The 19,338-nt window shown below is 45.8% G+C and overlaps 1 protein-coding gene across 1 annotated transcript in view; it reads right to left on the bottom strand.

Annotated features, from left to right (window-relative positions):
• LOC149434742 (uncharacterized) overlaps window positions 1-19,338 on the bottom strand; it is a 55,548-nt gene that overhangs the window by 1,117 nt on the left and 35,093 nt on the right. Inside the window, exon 2 of the mRNA XM_089663445.1 lies at window positions 14,801-16,363. Coding sequence (XP_089519571.1) covers window positions 14,801-16,043 — 1,243 coding nt within the window. The 5' untranslated portion in view covers window positions 16,044-16,363. The remainder of the gene's footprint in view (window positions 1-14,800; window positions 16,364-19,338) is intronic.

Genomic DNA, 19,338 nt, shown 5'->3' with positions numbered 1-19,338 from the left:
ATGCTACAGATTTGTTATTTTTTTCACATTCCCCACCACTATACAGCCGGGAGTGTGAGGACTTTAGTAAAGTCTGATTTCATGTGGAAGTGATACAAATGGCTGTGAATTCGCCTGTTACTTCCATGAACATTGCTGCAATGTGCCATGACCCCGCCACCGGACAGCAGAGCATGGTCCTGTCATGGTGGGTGTCACTGGGAAGGGTGGCGGGAACTCAGTGGACCTCCTGTACACAGACCAGGAAGTGACATGTATGACGTGGATGACATCACTTCCTGGACTGGAGCTGTCATTCTCCGGGATCAGTGCCGGGGAAGCAGCTGATGGAAGGTGGTCTGTGTTCCATCATCTGCAGTGGAGTAGACAGGAGACATCTACAGTCTAATATACCCTAGGAGTCTCCATAAAGAGAACCTATCACCTATATGCCATCACATAGGAGGCTATTGGTCCCCTACATGATAGCAATACAAGTTATGGACAAAATAAATAAAATTTTAAGCATAGAAAGAGACACATTTTTTTAATAATGTAAAAATTAGAGATGAGCGAAGTATTCAAAAATTTGATTCGACTGATTCGGCGAATTCGTGGAAAAATTTTGATTCGAGTCGAATATATTCGCTGTGAATTTAACTTTAAAAAGGGTGTTTCTAGGCTTCAGAGAGACTTAATATTAGTGCTGAACACTGTACCTTTAATTTAAATGCCCTTGGAGTCTGCTGGGGAAGAGAAATAATACTGTCAGGCAGTATGACATGCAGATGAGTGCCGTCGATCTTAGAATCACCGCACACTTCACTCATTTGGGCAGTCACGGGGCTAAAACCAGAGTGTGGAGCCACAGTGTGGCGGTGGAGGCAGCAGCAATGGGAGGCCATACAGCACCCTATGACAAAAATGGAAACCACCAGCAGTGTGAGGAGACCTGAAAGTGGCACATGGCAGAGTGTGGCGATAGAGACAGCAGCAATGGGAGGCCGTACAGGGACCCATGACACACTCTGGACCTGGCAGCAGCATGAGGAGGCGGTACAGGGGCCCATGGCAGATTACGGGCCTGGCAGCAGCATGAGGAGTCGGTACGGGGGCCCATGGCAGATTACGGGCCTGGCAGCAGCAATGGGAGGCCGTACAGGGACCCATGACACAATCTGGACCTGGCAGCAGCATGGGGAGGCGGTACAGGGGCCCATGACAGATTACGGGCCTGGCAGCAGCATTTGGAGTCGGTACGGGGGCCCATGACACACTCTGGACCTGGCAGCAGCATGAGGAGGCGGTACAGGGGCGCATGACAGATTACGAGCCTGGCAGCAGCAACTTGGACAGGAGGACGTTCAGTTTCTGCACCGTCTGGTGCGTGCTCGCAAACTGTTGTCTCTTGGAAACAGATTCCAAGAAAGACTGCTGACGGAATCCGTGAAGAGGAGTAGCAGGAGAAGGAGCATCTGAACGAGCGGAATATGCCAACAAGCGACAACAGGGGCCCATGACAGATTACGGGCCTGGCAGCAGCATGAGGAGTCGGTACGGGGGCCCATGGCAGATTAGGGGCCTGGCAGCAGCTATGGGAGGCCCGTAATCTGCCAGCACCCTATGACAAAAAATGGAACCCACCAGCAGTGTGAGGAGACCTGAAAGTGGCACATGGCAGAGTGTGGCGATGGAGACAGCAGCAATGGGAGGCCGTACAGGGACCCATGAGAGACTCTGGACTTGGCAGCAGCATGAGGAGGCGGTATATAGGGGCCCATGGCAGATTAGGGGCCTGGCAGCAGCTATGGGAGGCCCGTAATCTGCCAGCACCCTATGACAAAAAATGGAACACACCAGCAGTGTGAGGAGACCTGAAAGTGGCACATGTTTGGGGCATGATTCATGGCGGATTTAGTCAGTTGTGTCAGGTACTGGTGGTTTGAAATCCAGACTAATCCACGCCTGATTCATTTTCACAAACGTCAGTCTCTCCACACTTTGGGTGGACAGTCGTGTCCTCCGCGGAGTTGCAATACCTCCTGCCGCACTAAACACGCGCTCCGATGCCACGCTACTGGCCGGGCATGACAGCCTTTCAAGGGCAAATTCAGCTAGTTGGGGCCAAAGGTCAAGTTTCGTTGCCCAGTAGTCAAGGGGATTGTCTACCTCGGTTGGCAGGGTGCTGTCCAAGTAGGCCTAAGCCTGTTGTTTGAGGTCCTGCTCCAGGTCCACCTGATGCTGCTGCTGCTGCTGCTGCTGCTGCGGCTGGTTAGTAGTTTCCTCACTGCGCTGGTGAAGAAAGCTACTCATCATCGACTGCAGACTGAGGCAGCCGCTGCTGGTGGAGCTGCCACTGCTCCTACCACCCCACCCCTCCCCTGCTGCCATGGCAGCGGAACGCGAGCGCACAGGGCCCACAGTGTCTGAGGATGGACGTTGGCGCAGACAGGCAGAGACCAGCTGACTACATAGGTGGTTTTTATAGTACGTTATTTTGGCCTCCCTCTCAGCAGGTGTGAAAAAGGCCACCATTTTTGAACGGTAGCGAGGGTCCAACAAGGTGGACAGCCAAAAGTCATCCCTCTGTCTGATGGTTATTATTCGGCTGTCGCTACGCAAGCAACCGAGCATGCTATGGGCCATTTGTGCCAAGGAATGCGAGGGACTCCCTGCCTCCATCTCCACAGCATACTGCCACGGTGCGTCTGGGTCCTCTGTCTCCTCCTCCTCCTCCTCTACCAGATGCTCCTGCTCCTCCACTCCTGTCCGCTGAGTGGAAAAACACCCATTTCACTCAATAATTCCTGAGCACCAATGTCCTCCTCTACCTCCTCCTCTTCTTCCTGTCCTGCCCCCACAGGGGTCATGTGGCGTTGAGATCTGTGCGCCACGTCTACCGCACCCTGACCAGCCATTGTTAACAGCATTTGTTCCAGGACGTGCAACAGAGGAATGACGTCGTTCATCCCATAGTCCTGCCGACTCACGAATAGCGTGGCCTCCTCAAAGGGCCTGAGCAAGCGCAGGTGTCACGCATGAGCTGCCAATGGCTGACATCTAAGTTACACAGGGAGTACCTTTATCCGCTTTTAACATCAGGAAATCGGTGATGGCCTTTTGCTGTTCGTAAAGGCGGTCTAACATATGTAGGGTTGAATTCCACCTTGTTGCAACGTCACAGCATGAGGAGTCGGTACGGGGGCCCATGGCAGATTACGTGCCTGGCAGCAGCAATGGGAGGCCCGTAATCTGCCAGCACCCTATGTAAAAAAATTCAACACACCAGCAGTGTGAGGAGACCTGAAAGTGGCACATGGCAGAGTGTGGCTATGGAGACAGCAGCAATGGGAGGCCGTACAGGGACCCATGACACACTCTGGACTTGGCAGCAGCATGAGGAGGCGGTATAGGGGCCCATGGCAGATTAGGGGCCTGGCAGCAGCTATGGGAGGCCCGTAATCTGCCAGCACCCTATGTCAAAAAATTCAACACACCAGCAGTGTGAGGAGACCTGAAAGTGGCACATGGCATGAGAGACTGTGGACCTGGCAGCAGCATGAAGAGGCGGTATAGGGGCCCATGGCAGATTAGGGGCCTGGCAGCAGCTATGGGAGGCCCGTAATCTGCCAGCACCCTATGTCAAAAAATTGAACACACCAGCAGTGTGAGGAGACCTGAAAGTGGCACATGGCAGAGTGTGGCGATGGAGACAGCAGCAATGGGAGGCCGTACAGGGACCCATGAGAGACTCTGGACCTGGCAGCAGCATGAGGAGGCGGTATATAGGGGCCTATGGCAGATTAGGGGCCTGGCAGCAGCTATAGGAGGCCCGTAATCTGCCAGCACCCTATGTCAAAAAATTCTACACACCAGCAGTGTGAGGAGACCTGAAAGTGGCACATGGCAGAGTGTGGCGATGGAGACAGCAGCAATGGGAGGCCATACAGGGACCCATGAGAGACTCTGGACCTGGCAGCAGCATGAGGAGGCGGTATATAGGGGCCTATGGCAGATTAGGGGCCTGGCAGCAGCTATAGGAGGCCCGTAATCTGCCAGCACCCTATGTCAAAAAATTCTACACACCAGCAGTGTGAGGAGACCTGAAAGTGGCACATGGCAGAGTGTGGCGATGGAGACAGCAGCAATGGGAGGCCGTACAGGGACCCATGAGAGACTCTGGACCTGGCAGCAGCATGAGGAGGCGGTATATAGGGGCCTATGGCAGATTAGGGGCCTGGCAGCAGCTATAGGAGGCCCGTAATCTGCCAGCACCCTATGTCAAAAAATTCTACACACCAGCAGTGTGAGGAGACCTGAAAGTGGCACATGGCAGAGTGTGGCGATGGAGACAGCAGCAATGGGAGGCCGTACAGGGACCCATGAGAGACTCTGGACCTGGCAGCAGCATGAGGAGGCGGTATATAGGGGCCCATGGCAGATTAGGGGCCTGGCAGCAGCTATAGGAGGCCCGTAATCTGCCAGCACCCTATGTCAAAAAATTCTACACACCAGCAGTGTGAGGAGACCTGAAAGTGGCACATGGCAGAGTGTGGCGATGGAGACAGCAGCAATGGGAGGCCGTACAGGGACCCATGAGAGACTCTGGACCTGGCAGCAGCATGAGGAGGCGGTATATAGGGGCCCATGGCAGATTAGGGGCCTGGCAGCAGCTATAGGAGGCCCGTAATCTGCCAGCACCCTATGTCAAAAAATTCTACACACCAGCAGTGTGTGAGGAGACCTGAAAGTGGCACATGGCAGAGTGTGGCGATGGAGACAGCAGCAATGGGAGGTCTCCCATTGTCCCAACATGGCCCAAATAGTCCCAACATGGGCCCCCTGGCCACGCTAGAATTTCTGGCCACATAGTCGACATACGGCTACGTTTACTTCCTCGGGCGGCTTGACGAAAAATTGCCACACCGCCGAGTAGGAAACTTTGCCCCCGATACTCCTCACTGGCTGACTGCTGCTTCCTCTGTGCACACCGGCACCACTACTGGCCGTGGTGGTAGGCTGCAGTGGAGCTGGTGCTCTACTCCGTGGCCGTTTGGCTCCACTGACACTGCTTCCACTGACACTGCTGCAACCCTGCTGCTGTCTCCTGGGCAACCCACCGACTGTTTCGCTCACTGCCAAGCTGCCACCCTCTTCTCCTGATGATGCGGAAGAAATTGCCTGATGACGACGAGGCTGCCAAGTGCGATCAACCTCCTCATCATCAAGTAGGGTCTCCGCCTCACTACTAGCCCCCTCGGCTGCGTCTGGGTCAGGAGACAGACCTGTCTCTAGACCGGCTACCGGGCCACTCTCCTCGCTACTACTTCTTCGCCTAGCTGCTGAAAAGGCGGATGTCTCCCCCCGTTCCTGACCGCCCTCTGTTAGCTCTTCCTCACTGTACAGTGGGGCTGAGCCCACAGCATGCGATACTTCGCTTGGTGAGGGAACACCAAAGGACAGGGGCAGGTAGAGGACACGTGATTTCAGTGGGCTTGGTCCCGGGCCATGCCAACTAACGGTTGTGTCTGACGTACACACCGACCGTTGGCTGTAGGTGTCAGAGGTGACCTGGGAAGAGGAAGACGACCGAGCCAACCAATCGATGACGGCAGGGTTGTCGGTGGAGACACGACCGCTGGATGACACCGGGAGCACTGGCCTCTGGCTGCGAATAGTGCTGCCTCGACCCCTTCCTCTGCTGCCACGTCTGCTCGCTCCTAAAACATTGCCTCCTCTGCCACTCCTCTGCATGTTGTCTGACATACTCTTTAATTAAACGATTATGTGTCCCTGAGTAACAATTCTGTGTCCCTGAGTAACAATTCTGTGTCTGTGCGAGTAACAATTCTGTGGCCCTAAGTAACAGTTCTGTGGCCCTCAGTAACAATTCTGTGTCCCTGATTAACGTTTCTGTGGCCCCAAGTAACAGTTCTGTGGCCCTCAGTAACAATTCTGTGTCTGTGCGAGTAACAATTCTGTGTCTGTGCGAGTAACAATTCTGTGGCCCTAAGTAACAGTTCTGTGGCCCTCAGTAACAGTTCTGTGTCCCTGAGTAACAATTCTGTGTCTGTGCGAGTAACAATTCTGTGTCTGTGTGAGTAACAATTCTGTCTGTGCGAGTAACAATTCTGTGGCCCTAAGTAACGGTTCTGTGGCCCTCAGTAACAGTTCTGTGTCCCTGTGTAACAATTCTGTGTCTGTGCGAGTAACAATTCTGTGTCTGTGCGAGTAACAATTCTGTGGCCCTAAGTAACAGTTCTGTTGCCTTCAGTAACAATTCTGTGTCTGTGCGAGTAACAATTCTGTGTCTGTGCGAGTAACAATTCTGTGTCTGTGCGAGTAACAATTCTGTGGCCCTAAGTAAAGTTTCTGTGGCCCTAAGTAACAATTCTCTGGCACTCAGTAACAATTCTGTCTGTCCCTGAGTAACAATTCTCTGGCACTCAGTAACAATTCTGTCTGTTCCTGAGTAAAAATTCTGTGGCCCTAATTAAAGTTTCTGTGGCCCTAAGTAACAATTCTGTCTGTCCCTGAGTAACAATTCTCTGGCACTCCGTAACAATTCTGTCTGTCCCTGAGTAACAATTCTCTGGCACTCAGTAACAATTCTGTCTGTCCCTGAGTAAAAATTCTGTGGCCCTAAGTAAAGTTTCTGTGGCCCTGAGTAACAATTCTCTGGCACTCAGTAACAATTCTGTCTGTCCCTGAGTAACAATTCTCTGGCACTCAGTAACAATTCTGTCTGTCCCTGAGTAAAAATTCTGTGGCCCTAAGTAAAGTTTCTGTGGCCCTGAGTAACAATTCTCTGGCACTCAGTAACAATTCTGTCTGTCCCTGAGTAACAATTCTCTGGCACTCAGTAACAATTCTGTCTGTCCCTGAGTAAAAATTCTGTGGCCCTAAGTAAAGTTTCTGTAGCCCTGAGTAACAATTCTCTGGCACTCCGTAACAATTCTGTCTGTCCCTGAGTATGAATTCTGTGGCCCTAACTAGCGTTTCTTTGTCCCTAAGTAACAGTTCTGTGGCCCTGAGTAACAATTCTGTGTCTGTGCGAGTAACAATTCTGTGGCCCTAAGTAACAGTTCTGTGGCCCTCAGTAACAGTTCTGTGTCTGTGCGAGTAACAATTCTGTGTCTGTGCGAGTAACAATTCTGTGGCCCTAAGTAAAGTTTCTGTGGCCCTCAGTAACAGTTCTGTGTCTGTGCGAGTAACAATTCTGTGTCTGTGCGAGTAACAATTCTGTGGCCCTAAGTAAAGTTTCTGTGGCCCTAAGTAACAATTCTCTGGCACTCAGTAACAATTCTGTCTGTCCCTGAGTAACAATTCTCTGGCACTCAGTAACAATTCTGTCTGTCCCTGAGTAAAAATTCTGTGGCCCTAAGTAAAGTTTCTGGGGCCCTGAGTAACAATTCTCTGGCACTCAGTAACAATTCTGTCTGTCCCTGAGTAACAATTCTCTGGCACTCAGTAACAATTCTCTGGCACTCAGTAACAATTCTGTCTGTCCCTGAGTAACAATTCTCTGGCACTCAGTAACAATTCTGTCTGTCCCTGAGTAAAAATTCTGTGGCCCTAATAACGTTTCTGTGGCCCTAAGTAACAATTCTCTGGCACTGAGTAACAATTCTGTCTGTCCCTGAGTATGAATTCTGTGGCCCTAACTAGCGTTTCTTTGTCCCTAAATAACGATTCTGTGGCCCTCATTAACAAGTCTGTGTCCCTGAGTAATGGTTCTCTGTCCCTAAGTAACTTTTCTCTGTCCCCAATTATCGTTTCTGTGGCCCTAACTCTGTCCCTGTCCCTAGTACAGAGCGGTCTGCCTCTGTTCAATAACTGCAGGCAAATGAAGAATTCCAAAATGGCCGCTATTTATAGCTCGACCATTACACAGTGCTGGCTGGCTGGCTGCTGATTGGCTGATGCGATCACATGTAGTTGAGGAATGCATTATGGGTCAGCGCGCCTTGTCTGCGCGCCTTCCCAGACATCCCCGCTCCGTCGCCGCACATGTCAGCCGCCATTTTCTGAAAAATTTTGATTCGCGCGTCCGAATTAGGCTATTTTTCGGATTCGGCACGAATCGAAATTTTTCCGATATTCGACTCGAATTCCACTTCGGATACTTTGATTCGCTCATCTCTAGTAAAAATGTTAGAGTCCCCCCTCCCCCCACACACACCTACAAAAACACGCACATTGGGGTGTATACATAGGAACACAGTGATCCCCACACACGTTACATATCAGCGCACACGCCGAAGGGAGAGCAATGATTGGAGCACCAGTGCTCCTGTGTAACTCTATACTGATGACCTGGAGGGGCTATTAAAGCGTTCCAAGTGCACACAGTGTTACGGCTTGACATGTTGGGAATCCCATTTCCTCGGCACAACCTCATCTTTTATATTTCACCAGAAAATAGGTCATGAATTGCATTTATGTGCTCAGAAATAAACGTTACTATATTGTTCCTGAAATGTTGCCTTTCATAAACTGTTGTGCTAATATCATGTAACATAGAAAATGACAACTCCCAACATTGTATTATATAGGGTGTCTGCTATCAAAGAATACATCAGATTTGGGGTTTAGTGATCTTCAGGAATAAAATGATTTTTAAAAGGTGTAAACAAAAATAAAAAAAATATGTAAAAATGTCCCCAGGACTCCATGGACCCCTTCATTCCATGCAGTCTTCAGGAACCAGGAAACCACAGAGAAGCCAAGTGTCCCCCGACTTCCTCTCCAGGCTGGGATGTCACTCTGGTTGGCACCACCTACAGGGGAAGAAGCAGACTGCACCGGCCTACATCTGCTCTATGCTTTCTCTGATCAGGATGGCGGCCATTTCTCCCTGAACACAGAGCGCCCTAAACACGAGGTAAACGTGGTGCAGCATTGAGCCCCGTCCAGCTGTAGTGTAGACTTTGACAGGCTGGACGCTGTACCTGTGCCTACCAGGTGAATTATAATGCCAGCATACTTGTACAGGGGCCGGACCTCCCATGTACAAGGGGCCTAAGAGATACCATCAGCTTGTGTCCCATTCCACCAGACTCCTAGAACTGGAAGAGGACATTTTTGGGGGGATGTGTTGTAGAAGAACCCAGACCACGGTATTGTGTGGTGAAAATATCATCCAACTTTATTCATCATATATATGTGACACTTTAACAACAGAAGGAAAGAGATAGATTGTTTACATTTCAAGGATCTATTTATACCGTTTATATCATCTATGCTAAGAAACTGATTAACATATGACACACCCCTCATTAATACCATCCCCGCCCACTCATGTAACCCTCTAAACATCCAAATCCCTGTAACTTCCCAGAAGACACTTTCATCTTTTATCCATAACAAGCTGATTGGGTAGAAGAAAACCCCGAGCCCCTCCTGCTCATTCCCACACAACAAGTCCATGTCATCATCTACAAGGTGAGAGGACCTGAAGGAGAACAAGACCATGACCACCAGGACCATCGCCTGACTGAAGCCATGCTCACATTTCTTTCTAATGCTTCTATGGTCTACTCAGATACAGATTTGGCAGATGTACATTCGTGTCTTCAAGGAGCTGATCAAACATGATCTGTGCTTGACCATCTTTTTTGGGGACCAGAGGTGACATTAGGGGTCTGATAGACCTCTTGTGTTTCTTTAAAGAGGACCTGTGATCAGCAATATGTTATCACATGCGAGGCTATTAACCCCCCATATGGCAATAATAAAGTTCAGAGGAAGAAAAGTGTAAAGTAACACACTGTAAATTAAAAAAACACACAAAACACATTTTAAAGCCCCCAGTTCCCGTATACATGAGCAATTTCAAGGGTTGGGTGCAGTTATGTAGGAAAACATCAATCACACTACACATTACATATCTCTGCACACACCATTCCCGATGACATACTACTTTTTCTAACAGACCCACATATCACGTTACCTTATTTGCTACACGATTTTAAATTATTTCAGTATTTGGCCAACTTGAAAATCAACTTTTCTAAATCCCAAGCTCTTAATGTCTCATTAACTCCAGACATGATTAGACAAGCAAAATCAAATTTTCCTTATACCTGGCAGTCTGAGGCTATCACTTATTTGGGAATCCAATTGCCAACCCACCTTACGGAACTCGATGCCAAAAATTTTTTGCCCCTCTTACGTGACATCACCAAAGACCTTCAGACATGGAATAAACCTTGGTTCTCCTGGTTTGGTAGAGCAGCTATACTTAAGATTAGAGATGAGCGAATCGAACCAGGCGAACCGGAATTCGATACGAATTTCAGGAAAAATTCGATTCGCGTCAAATCCGAATATTTGCCTACTTCGGGTGCGCGAATCGGATTTTTCCCGATCAGCCGGCAAAAGTGTCCCTGCAGAGAGCTCCGCTATTTCTGACAGTTCTCTGACAGTTCCTTCACATGTACAGCGGTTGAAACATTGTATCTATTTGTTTCCATTTAGGATACAGATGTTTTTATTCGGAAACAGATGTTTCAACCGCTGTACATGTGAAGGAGCTGTCAGAGAACTGTCAGAAATAGAGGAACTCTGCAGATACACTTTTTGCCGGTTTGGAATTCTTATTTTCATCCTACTTCTTCTTCTTCTTCATCCTCATCCTCAGAAGAAGAAGAAGAGGATGAGGATGAAGAAGAAGAAGAAGAAGAAGTAGGATGAAAATAAGAATAATTCCAAGCCGGCAAAAAGTGTATCTGCAGAGCTCCTCTAAGTGTATCTGCAGAATAGAGGAGCTCTGCAGATACACTTTTTGCCGGCTTGGAATTATTCTTATTTTCATCCTACTTCTTCTTCTTCTTCTTCTTCATCCTCATCCTCATCCTCAGAAGAAGAAGAAGAGGATGAGGATGAAGAAGAAGTAGGATGAAAATAAGAATAATTCCAAGCCGGCAAAAAGTGTATCTGCAGAGCTCCGCTAAGTGTATCTGCAGAGCTCCGCTATTTCTGACAGTTCTGTGACATTCACTCCATACAGCGGTTGAAACATTGTATCTATTTGTTTCCATAAATGGATCCATTTATGGAAACAAATAGATACAATGTTTCAACCGCTGTATGGAGTGAATGTCACAGAACTGTCAGAAATAGCCTAAGAAATAGCGGAGCTCTGCAGATACACTTTTTGCCGGCTTGGAATTCTCCTTCTTCTCATCCTTCTTCTTTTTCTCATCCTTCTTCTTCTTCTTCTCATCCTTCTCCTTCTTCTCATCCTTCTTCTTCTTCTCATCCTTCTCCTTCTTCTCATCCTTCTTCTTCTCATCCTTCTCCTTCTTCTCATCCTTCTTCTCATCCTTCTCCTTCTTCTCATCCTTCTTCTCATCCTTCTCCTTCTTCTCATCCTTCTCCTTCTCCTTCTTCTCATCCTTCTTCTCATCCTTCTCCTTCTTCTCATCCTTCTCCTTCTTCTCATCCTTCTCCTTCTTCTCATCCTTCTCCTTCTCCTTCTTCTCATCCTTCTCCTTCTCCATCTTCTCATTCTTCTCCTTCTCCTTCTTCTCATCCTTCTCCTTCTCCTCATCCTTCTCCTTCTTCTCATCCTTCTCCTTCTCCTTCTTCTCATCCTTCTCCTTCTCCATCTTCTCATCCTTCTCCTTCTTCTCATCCTTCTCCTTCTTCTCATCCTTCTCCTTCTTCTCATCCTTCTCCTTCTTCTCATCCTTCTCCTTCTTCTCATCCTTCTCCTTCTTCTCATCCTTCTCCTTCTCCTTCTCCTTCCTCATCTCCAAGGGCATTTAAATTAAAGGTACAGTGTTCTGCACTAATTTAAAGGCTCTCTGAAGCCTAGAAACCCTTTTTATAAGTCATCTTCGTAGCGAATAAATTTGCATCGAATCGAATTTCTTCCTGAAATTCAGCGAATCAGCCGAATTGAATTTTTGAATAATTCGCTCATCTCTACTTAAGATGAAAGTGCTCCCTAGAATACTATATCTACTGCAGATTATACCAATTCAATTACCAAACTCCTTCTTTAAATCATATAGAACGCTCTGTACCTCCTTTCTTTGGTATAATAAACGCCCAAGAATTATGTGATATCCAAGCTTTATTCCTATCTTGAAAGTGCCAATACATCTCAATCTCGGAAGACCTGTGAGGTCTGGATGAGTGATCTACAACTTCCAATCTCACCAGAGGACTGGGACCACATTTATGATCACATGCATAAAGGTTCCATATGTGTCTCTACACAAGAAAGCAACTATAAATTATTTTCCAGATGGTACAGAGTTCCGTCTGTGATTCATAGATTTGATCCTAACGTTCCGGATTTATGCTGGAGATGTTACCAGGCAACAGGTACACTTCTACATATATGGTGGGAATGTCCGCTGCTACAGCCCTTCTGGAGAAAAGTTCTGGACATAATCGCACAAGTAACTACATACACCCTAGACTTTACCCCAGCACAATTCTTACTCCATCACTCCTCACTTCCTGTAAGGACTTATCGTATGTCGCTTGCCTTACATATGATAAACGCGGCAAAGCAGTGTATTCCTGTTCATTGGCGATCAGACCATGTTCCCACCGTGCGAGAGTGGCTTCTTAGGATCGTCAGGATCGCGGAAATGGAGGAGCTGATCTCAGTGGCAAAGGAACACCCCGAGAGATTCAGGAAGACTTGGGCTTGTTGGACTCACTTCCAAACTACTAATACTTATCGTGGTTTAATGAAGGAATGAACAAGAAGAGATTTGGAGATACGGAAAACCTTGAAAGCTTTCACCTCAGGAATAACTCCATAGATGGAGTCTAACCGAACCGTATCCTAAATTAAAGATAGAATCTGTGTCAGTTTGGCCGTTGCTTATTGATGTGACTGGTTTGGTTGCACTTACTTAATCATAAACCCCCCCCCCCTTTTTTTTTCTCTCTTCCTTCCTCTCTTCCCTATATATTTGTTTTTTGTGCTCCCCCTCACCCCATTATGATATTACTTTTCATATTCCTCTTCCATTTACATGCTCTTTTCTTTCTCTCACACCTTTTTCATACTCTATTTAATCATATATTTCATAAGGAACAGAGTATTCATACATGTACAGGTGTGACGGTTATCTACAAAACTAACCTACATTATTCGGATACGGATACATTGGACGTATATACCTTGAAATGACACTTTTGTCTTACTCTTCACAGTCCTGTTATCCGAGATCTCTCTACACAGTGGACTAGTGTGCAGCGTACTTCTCTAAATCACATACTGTTATCATTATTTCTACTGTTACACATTATGCATCTGCTTTATTGTAGGACTTTGTTTCAGGATGATCTACAATTTAATTACATGTCTTGGTCCCATCTGCGTTACGGGAGAACATGTAAGAGGTACATTCGCGGACTGTGATCCGTATCTGTATATGATTTGTTAAGCCTTTCATATTTCAATAAAACTTTTTTGGAATAAAAAAAAAAAATTCAAAACATTAACAATAACATATAAAGTCATTTAGAACTCTGCCCCAAATTACATCACCAATATTGTCTCCAAATATCACCCAAACCGTACTCTCCGCTCCTCACACAACCTCCTGCTCTCTAGCTCCCTTGTCTCCTCCTCCCATGCTCATCTCCAGGACTTCTCCAGAGCTTCACCCATCCTCTGGAACTCTCTACCCCAATTTATCAGACTATCGCCTACTCTGCTCACTTTTAGGCAATCTCTGAAATCCTCTCTCTTCAGGGAAGCATATCCTGCCCTCAGCTAATAATGGAATCTTCTACTCTTCCAACCAGTCCATCCCCCACAGTTAGTACCTTTTTTGTACCACTAGCCCCTCCCTCCTAGATTGTAAGCTCCAAGGATCAGGGTCCTCCTATCCCTCTTGTATTTAACTGTATTGTTGCTGTATTGTCTCCCGTTATATTGTAAAGCGCTGAGCAAACTGTTGGCGCCATAAATCCTGTATAATAATAATAATGAGAGGAGATGAAATGTGGAAATAAGGCATTGATAATGGGAGAGGAGATGGAACGTATATTGGGCGGAATGGACAAGGTGGGCTTAGCTGGAGACCTCAAGCCTGGCTGATCATGTATCAATAGTCAGAAGAACCTGGAATGGACTCTCCCACTGAGGCTTCAGAGACTTGGTAAGATGACAATAGACCCCATCCTAGTCTCTGGTACTGAGGCAGAGTTGGTCATGTATTACCTCAGGATCCAGAAATGAAGAAAATGCTTGGAAACACAACTCAGTTGGTGAATCATGAAAATGCATTACATGTTCAGTCAAAGCTCCATAAAAAAAGGTAAAGAATGAGAATCATGAGGGAAGCTGTTCAGTTATTGATGCTTATCTTAAACAAATTGTCAAAATATAAAATATTTAAATCCCTTTTAGTTGTGTATTGATGGACATAAGCACTAAACTCAGTTCATCCGATCATTACATTCCAGTTTGCTCAGATTTTAGTTTGTTTCTTTTAAGGTAACATTTTATCTTCTCCCTTCTTCTCTAGGTTGTGGGATGACATTGGGGATGTGAAAATAACTTGTGACACCTGAAACTTTTTAAATATCTCTTTTCGTCCAGTATTTAATCTATGCTGAGATTTGTGAATCCTCCGGTGATAGATTAGACCGGCATTAACTGTAAAAGTTTTGTCATATTGATAGCATTAAAATGGCTTCTCTCCAGTGTGAATCCTCTGGTGTGTGATAAGATATGACTTCCGTGTAAAAGCTTTATCACATTCAGAACACTGATATGGCTTTTCTCCAGTGTGAATCCTCTGGTGTCTGATAAGATGTGACTTCCGTGTAAAAGCTTTATCACATTCAGAACACTGATATGACTTCTCTCCAGTGTGAATCCTCTGGTGTGTGATAAGACTTGACTTCCGTGTAAAAGCTTTATCACATTCAGAACACTGATATGGCTTCTCTCCTGTGTGAATACTCTGGTGTCTGATAAGATCTGACTTATGTGTAAAAGCTTTTCCACATTCAGAACACTGATATGACTTCTCTCCAGTGTGACTCCTCTGGTGTGTGATAAGATTTGACTTCACTGTAAAAGCTTTATCACATTCAGAACACTGATATGGCTTCTCTCCAGTGTGAATCCTCTGGTGTCTGATAAGACGTGACTTTACTGTAAAAGCTTTATCACATTCAGAACAGTGATATGGCTTCTCTCCAGTGTGAATCTTCTGGTGTGTGATAAGATTTGACTTCAGAGTAAAAGCTTTATCACATTCAGAACACTGATATGACTTCTCTCCAGTGTGAATCCTCTGGTGTGTGATAAGATATGACTTATGTGTAAAAGCTTTGCCACATTCAGAACACTGATATGACTTCTCTCCAGTGTGAATCCTCTGGTGTGTGATAAGATGTGACTTCCGTGTAAAAGCTTTATCACATTCAGAACACTGATATGACTTCTCTCCAGTGTGAACAATCTGGTGTGTGATAAGATTTGACTTCACTGTAAAAGCTTTATCACATTCAGAACACTGATATGACTTCTCTCCAGTGTGAATCCTCTGGTGTCTGATAAGACGTGACTTTACTGTAAAAGCTTTATCACATTCAGAACACTGATATGACTTCTCTCCAGTGTGAATCCTCTGGTGTGTGATAAGACTTGACTTCCGTGTAAAAGCTTTATCACATTCAGAACACTGATATGACTTCTCTCCAGTGTGAATCCTCTGGTGTGTGATAAGATGTGACTTCTGTGTAAAAGCTTTAACACATTCAGAACACTGATATGGCTTCTCTCCAGTGTGAATCCTCTGGTGTGTGATAAGATGTAACTTCAGAGTAAAAGCTTTATCACATTCAGAACACTGATATGGCTTCTCTCCAGTGTGAATGCTCTGGTGTGTGATAAGATGTGACTTCTGTGTAAAAGCTTTATCACATTCAGAACACTGATATGGCTTCTCTCCAGTGTGAACTCTTTGGTGTACTATAAGGTCTCTCTCACGTGTAAAGGTTTTGCCACATTCAGAACAATGATATGACTTCCCTCCATTGTGAACCTTCTGGTGTATGATATATTTTCTCTCCATTGTAAAATCTCCAAACAAGAAGTAGTTTGAAATGACTCCTCTTATGTATACTTGGGTTTGACTTTATTGTAAAGTAATTGTCACTTCCAGAACACTGAAATTACTTTTCTCCTGCTGTCCTCTGAGGCTGGATCAATGTGGAAGAGGATCCAAACCACGACTTTTAGAACACAGATATGACTTGTATTCCGTGTGAATCCTCCAGTGAGCTGCAATAAAGACTTTCAGTCAATTAAGACATCCATGTGTTTTATTTTCCATGTGACTCAGCTGTATTCATGAAGACAAAAAAGTCCCAAAAACCTGGTTCATCAATCTACCTGTAGAGAAAGAAAAAAGATAGAATTCTATATAAAGGGCTACATAAAGTTGCTTTCTATTTTTAATGTTCATTACTAAATATATTTTATGAATAGAAAGAATATGTACAGCATTATCTACAGTATTTTTTTAATCAAATAGATTTTATTAAGAAAGTTTCTAAGTGCGCACAGTATTCCCAACATTCAGCCCAGACAATGGAGTCATACATTCTCACGTATAGGCGGTTGTGGCACTGTTACAGATCATACAGAACAATAACTTGCTTTGTCTATGGTGTCACTTTTACCTTTTATAAACAAATGAACAGAGAAAAGAAGAAACAACCTAGAACAATTCAGCTGTACACGGCAAGTAACTCCCCCAGTACATACATAGATAGCTGACACCGATCAATGAGGCCTGAGTCTACAGGATCATACCCCAAGTATGGGTCCCCCATGTAGTCACCATTCAGTAGGATACAACTGGCCGTTCTCCTTCTATGGGGCTAAAAAAGCTAAAGTTTTAAAAACCTATGATGTTAATGTGGAGATCACCTGCTCAATCCACTGGTGTCTGCTGGGAGTTTGAGATGATAGCCAAGATCGGGATATTTTTTATGGTCAAGCAGCCTCACTATTGCTATATGACTTGTAATAGGAGGAGGTGTAAATAATTCCTCCTCTATTGAGACCAAGAGGCACACCCGAGGAATATTGAACACCAACATTATAATACTGGTCATATTGTTCCACTTTTTGAATAATTTTGGACATCTCCAAAACATGTGTATCAAATCCCCGACATCAATACAATTGGGGTCATAAGGGGAAATCCCTCCTGTCCTAGCTGAACAATTGAGCTGGAGTCCTGAAAGATCTATGCAAAAGAAATGACTGAGTTTCTGTGAAGAGGACAGAGAGATGAGAGGTATGAAGGTCACAATCACCTCCCACCACTCTCTCTTATTTTCTCTGTTTCCCATTTCTTTCTATAAGTCTTCGGTAAGAGTCAAAAGACTGGAATAAATATATGAGAGATCATGCCTTTCCCACTGGTGCCATCTGAAGCCCATTAACAAGTGTGAGAGTGTCAGGAATGGACTTGCCAATGGTGGTGGGACTCACCTGCCTTGTGGGCTGCAGTACCAGGGCTGGCCAGTGGGTGCTCTCAGCAACCAGAGACTCACTCCTGTAATCCGCCATCACCTGAGGCTGATTGCAGGAGTTGTATTTAAGGAATGGCCGGGCCTGTGATCAGTGCCTTGGTGTATGTTTCCCATGAGCCCCTGTATCTTGTTATCTGTGCCTGATCATCTGTTCTGTGAAGTACCCTTTGTTGCTGACCCTGCTTTGATCCTGATCCTGCTGACTGTCTCCTGCACTGACCCCTGGCTCTTTACATGACTACTCTCTGCCTGCTCCTCCTGTACCTACCTGCCTGATTGTTACCGACCCGGCCTGCCTGACTATGCTTGTGTTCCCACACATATTGGGACTAGCTTAAGGTTTGGTTTTGCACTGTGTTCTGTGTATTGTGTAACCTTAAATAAATTATATTACTTTTACACCATCCTTGAGCCTGCGTTTCCCTGTGTCAGTCCACACATCTCTGGTCATACCTGGAGCCCTGACAGAGAGTGATGAAAAAACTGTATCTGATGGAAGTAGCAACCGATGGATGGGATCTAATGTGTCTACTAAGTCCCACCTGGTAAGATGTTGAAGTTGGGCAGCTATAATATAAAGTCTAACATTTGGTATTGCTAGGCCTCCTTGGTCTTCACCATACTGTAGAGTAGTGAGTTTGATTCTAGCTGATGGCTTCTTCTAAATGAGTTCCCCAAACTGGGAGTCTATACTGGAGAACCACTTACGAGGTGTCCACATGGGAGAATTGTGGAGTATATAGAGGAATTGTGGGGTCCATATCTTCTCTTGTTCATAGATTTTATTGGAAAGAGATAATAGTTTTACAAGGAGCTGATAACAATGTGATTGCAGGACTCACCAACAGTAAGTCAGAAGGGGTACAACCCTTAGAGGTAACGTACAGGTTGTAATTTGTACAGTACAAATAATATCTTCATACATTAAAGTGGAGTTCCAGTGAAAATAAAAAAAAATAAAAGTCAGCAGCTACAAAAACTGTAGCTGCTGACTTTTAAAAGACGGACACTTACCTGTCCCTCGATCTCGTGGTGTCCTCCCCGCAGCCCATTTCACCGGCCGCCCTGTGTTTCCAGTGCCGGCATCTTCAGTGTGGGCACCCAGCTGTGACAGCTTGCGGCTTCACATCCGGGTGCCCACTGAGCATGTGCGAGTATCTCTGTGCTTTGTGAATGGTCCTGTAGTCTTCTAGGACCTTTCATGTGTCCCAGAAGACTACAGGGAGGGAGGGGGGAGGACAACTTCCGCTTCTGATCACCTAGGTGATTGCAGTAGAAGTGGGAGCCGGTACCTGTCAATTTTGGTTACCCCCCCAAAAAGGTGCCAGTGGGGTCATTAATCACTTGCCTACCAGGCACTTATACCCCCTTCCTTACCAGGCCAATTTTCAACTTTCAACATTGCCACACTTTAAATGACAATTGTGCGGTCATGCAACATTGTACTCATTTTTAGCATTTTTTTGACACAAATAGAGCTTTCTTTTGGTGGTCTTTACTCCCCGCTGGGTGTTTTATTTTTTGTGCTATAAACAAAAAAAGAGCAAAAAATTTAAAAAAATAAGTTTCTTTGTTTCTATTATAACATTTTGCAAACAGGTAATTTTTCTCCTTCACTGATGTGCACTGATAGGCAACACTAATGAGGCGGCACTGATAGGCAGCACTGATATGTGGCACTGATAGGCAACACTGATAGGCGGCACTGATAGGCAACACTGATAGGCAGCACTGATAGGAAGCACTGATGAGGCGGCACTGATAGGTGCCAGTGGGGTCCTTAACCACTTGCCTACCAGGCACTTATACCCCCTTCCTTACTAG

This window comes from Staurois parvus, unplaced genomic scaffold, assembly GCF_062004578.1.
Source record: "Staurois parvus isolate SC_StPar_1 unplaced genomic scaffold, SC_StPar_1.0 ptg001689l, whole genome shotgun sequence".
In the NCBI taxonomy this organism is placed as follows: domain Eukaryota; kingdom Metazoa; phylum Chordata; class Amphibia; order Anura; family Ranidae; genus Staurois; species Staurois parvus.
This window is presented reverse-complemented; position numbering and strand designations above follow the sequence as displayed.